This window comes from Apis dorsata, unplaced genomic scaffold, assembly GCF_000469605.1.
Source record: "Apis dorsata unplaced genomic scaffold, Apis dorsata 1.3 scaffold_370, whole genome shotgun sequence".
Lineage (NCBI taxonomy): Eukaryota > Metazoa > Arthropoda > Insecta > Hymenoptera > Apidae > Apis > Apis dorsata.
The window spans coordinates 27,929-30,205 of NW_006263634.1; the positions used below are offsets into that span (position 1 = coordinate 27,929).

At 36.9% G+C, this 2,277-nt stretch overlaps 1 protein-coding gene across 3 annotated transcripts in view; it reads left to right on the forward strand.

The window, feature by feature from the left end:
* Positions 1-2,277, forward strand: part of LOC102675736 (ABC transporter G family member 22) — a 45,722-nt gene that overhangs the window by 25,289 nt on the left and 18,156 nt on the right. For all 3 annotated transcript variants that reach the window (XM_006618692.2, XM_006618691.2, XM_006618690.2), the window contains exon 3: positions 1,584-1,753. In XM_006618692.2, the coding sequence (XP_006618755.1) occupies positions 1,584-1,753 (170 nt within the window). The remainder of the gene's footprint in view (positions 1-1,583; positions 1,754-2,277) is intronic.

Genomic DNA, 2,277 nt, shown 5'->3' on the forward strand with positions numbered 1-2,277 from the left:
CGAGGAGGAGATGGAGGAGGAGGAGGAGGCCGCGAAATAAACGAATGACGCAAACTGCCGCGAAATTGTCCGGCGGAGGGGAGGAGGGGGCATGGAAATACGATCGAGTCATCAGCATTCGCGAGAATTCGCCGCGGAACAAACGGTCAATTAGCCTCGAGAACCCGGGCCCCGAAAAATTCGAATGATTCGTTGTTATACACGTCGCGGTAGATTGGATAAGTTTTATCATTATTATGTGAGTTTGTTCATCGAACGATGGAAAGAAAAATAAAAAAATATGTGGAGAAGTGAAACATTGACGACAATCGATCGAACAATCGATGATTTATAGTAGTAGATTTTTATTTCTTTTCTTTTTTTGAAGATTTGGAACCCTAGTCAAGGATTCCTTTATATTTGAAGAAAAAAAAGTGAAAACTTTCTATCTGTCATATTATTATTTACTTAAATATTCAAACTTTTTCAAGCAAGAAAAAAAGAAAAAAAAGAAAAGAGTTACAAAAATCCAATCAAAAATATAGAGAAATCAATACGTAGATTTATAGTAGATTTTTATATATATAGATTATATGTATAGATTTTTATTTCTTTTCTTTTTTTGAAGATATGATTTGAAATGGAGAGATTCCTTGCCAGAGATTCCTTGATCTTTGAAGAATCTTTGAAAATTTTCCATCTACGTTACACATTATTATTTACTTAAATATTCAAACTTCTTCAAACAAGGACCCTTGACAAACGGCCACTTAATAAGAAATAATAATCCAAACTACTATAATACACTAAATAAAAAGAAAAAAAAGAAAAGAATTACAAAAATCCAATCAAAAATACAGAGAAATCAAATTTCGAAAATTGAGATCCTCCCTCTGTAAACAACGATCTTCGAATGTATCGAATCGATTCCCCAGGATGGATCCCAAATCCGGTTACTCTTCTATGTTTAACCGCGACGAAGCACGAAGCCTGGCAGTATCCGCGGTAACGAGCGATATTTATCTCGAGAGATTCGTCGTCCTCCCCTCCTCCTCGATATTCGTTTAACAAGCAACCGCGCAAAGCAAAGGGTTACACGCGAGTACAAATCATCGAGCGCTCTCTCGCCCTTTCTCGTTCGTTCACGGTTTTGTGTGTCATTAAAACGTCCCTCGGGCACGGGCACGCGAGCGTATTTCCACCGTCCAAAGCAGTATATCTTTGGCCGAACGACGATGATTCTAGGAACGAGATGGTACCCTATTCCGGTATACCTCTGGAGGCGCCACTTTCTACCCCTTCCCCATCTCTCCTTTTCCACCATTGAATCGGGAGAGTTCTACAACAGGGTTCTACCTATCCTTTCCAAAGGATTTTCTTCCACTTTCGTTCTTTACTTTAACGATGGATTCCTAATTGACGAGACTCTTTAGGAGTATTTTTGATTTTTTTTTATTTTTATGTAAATCCGTTTCTTTTGTGTGTATTGTATTTGAAATGAGGAAATATAAATTTTGAAGAGGGATATGATAATATGATTTTTAATTTGAATAAAAACGTTTTCAATTATAAAACTTACGACGAGTTATTTATTGGTCGAACAGGTTGCGGCAAAACGACGTTATTGAACTGCCTGTCAGGCCGCGTGGGCTTGGACGGGGGTGAAATCTGGCTGAATCGTGAAAGGTTGACAAAAAGATGGCGCAGAAGAATCTGTTACGTGCAACAGCAGGACGTTTTCTTTCCCGATCTCACGTTACGACAGACACTCGAGGTAAGACTTTTTTTTATCTTTCATTTTAGAAAATTATATATACATCATAAAATATGAAGTTTCGAATATGAATTCAATCGAATTCAATTTCAATCAAAAATGTTAAAGAAACGTAAATTTAAATAATGGCCAGTACTACGAGAATTTGAGGATAAAAAAAAAAAATAATAATAATAATCAAATAGAAAGAAGAAAAGAAATTGATATTTATTTACTTGTCGTGTCCGTGACGAAATCTTTTCTCGTAAAACGAGAATAATTTCCATAAAACCGTTCTCATCAAATGGCAAAAGTCGAAATATTTCCCTCCGCATGATAATACGGGCCGATAAATTCCTACCATCGAACGATAAAACCGATGAAAACGGGTTCCCCATTAAACGAGACCGATCCCAGTCGTACAACCCATCGAATTTGCATCCATGAACGCCATTACACGCGCGTGCAAAAAAAGAAAAAAATTGGTCCATTTCTCTAGCTACGGCCATGTCATAAAACAATGAACCCCGAAAAAAAAAAAAAAA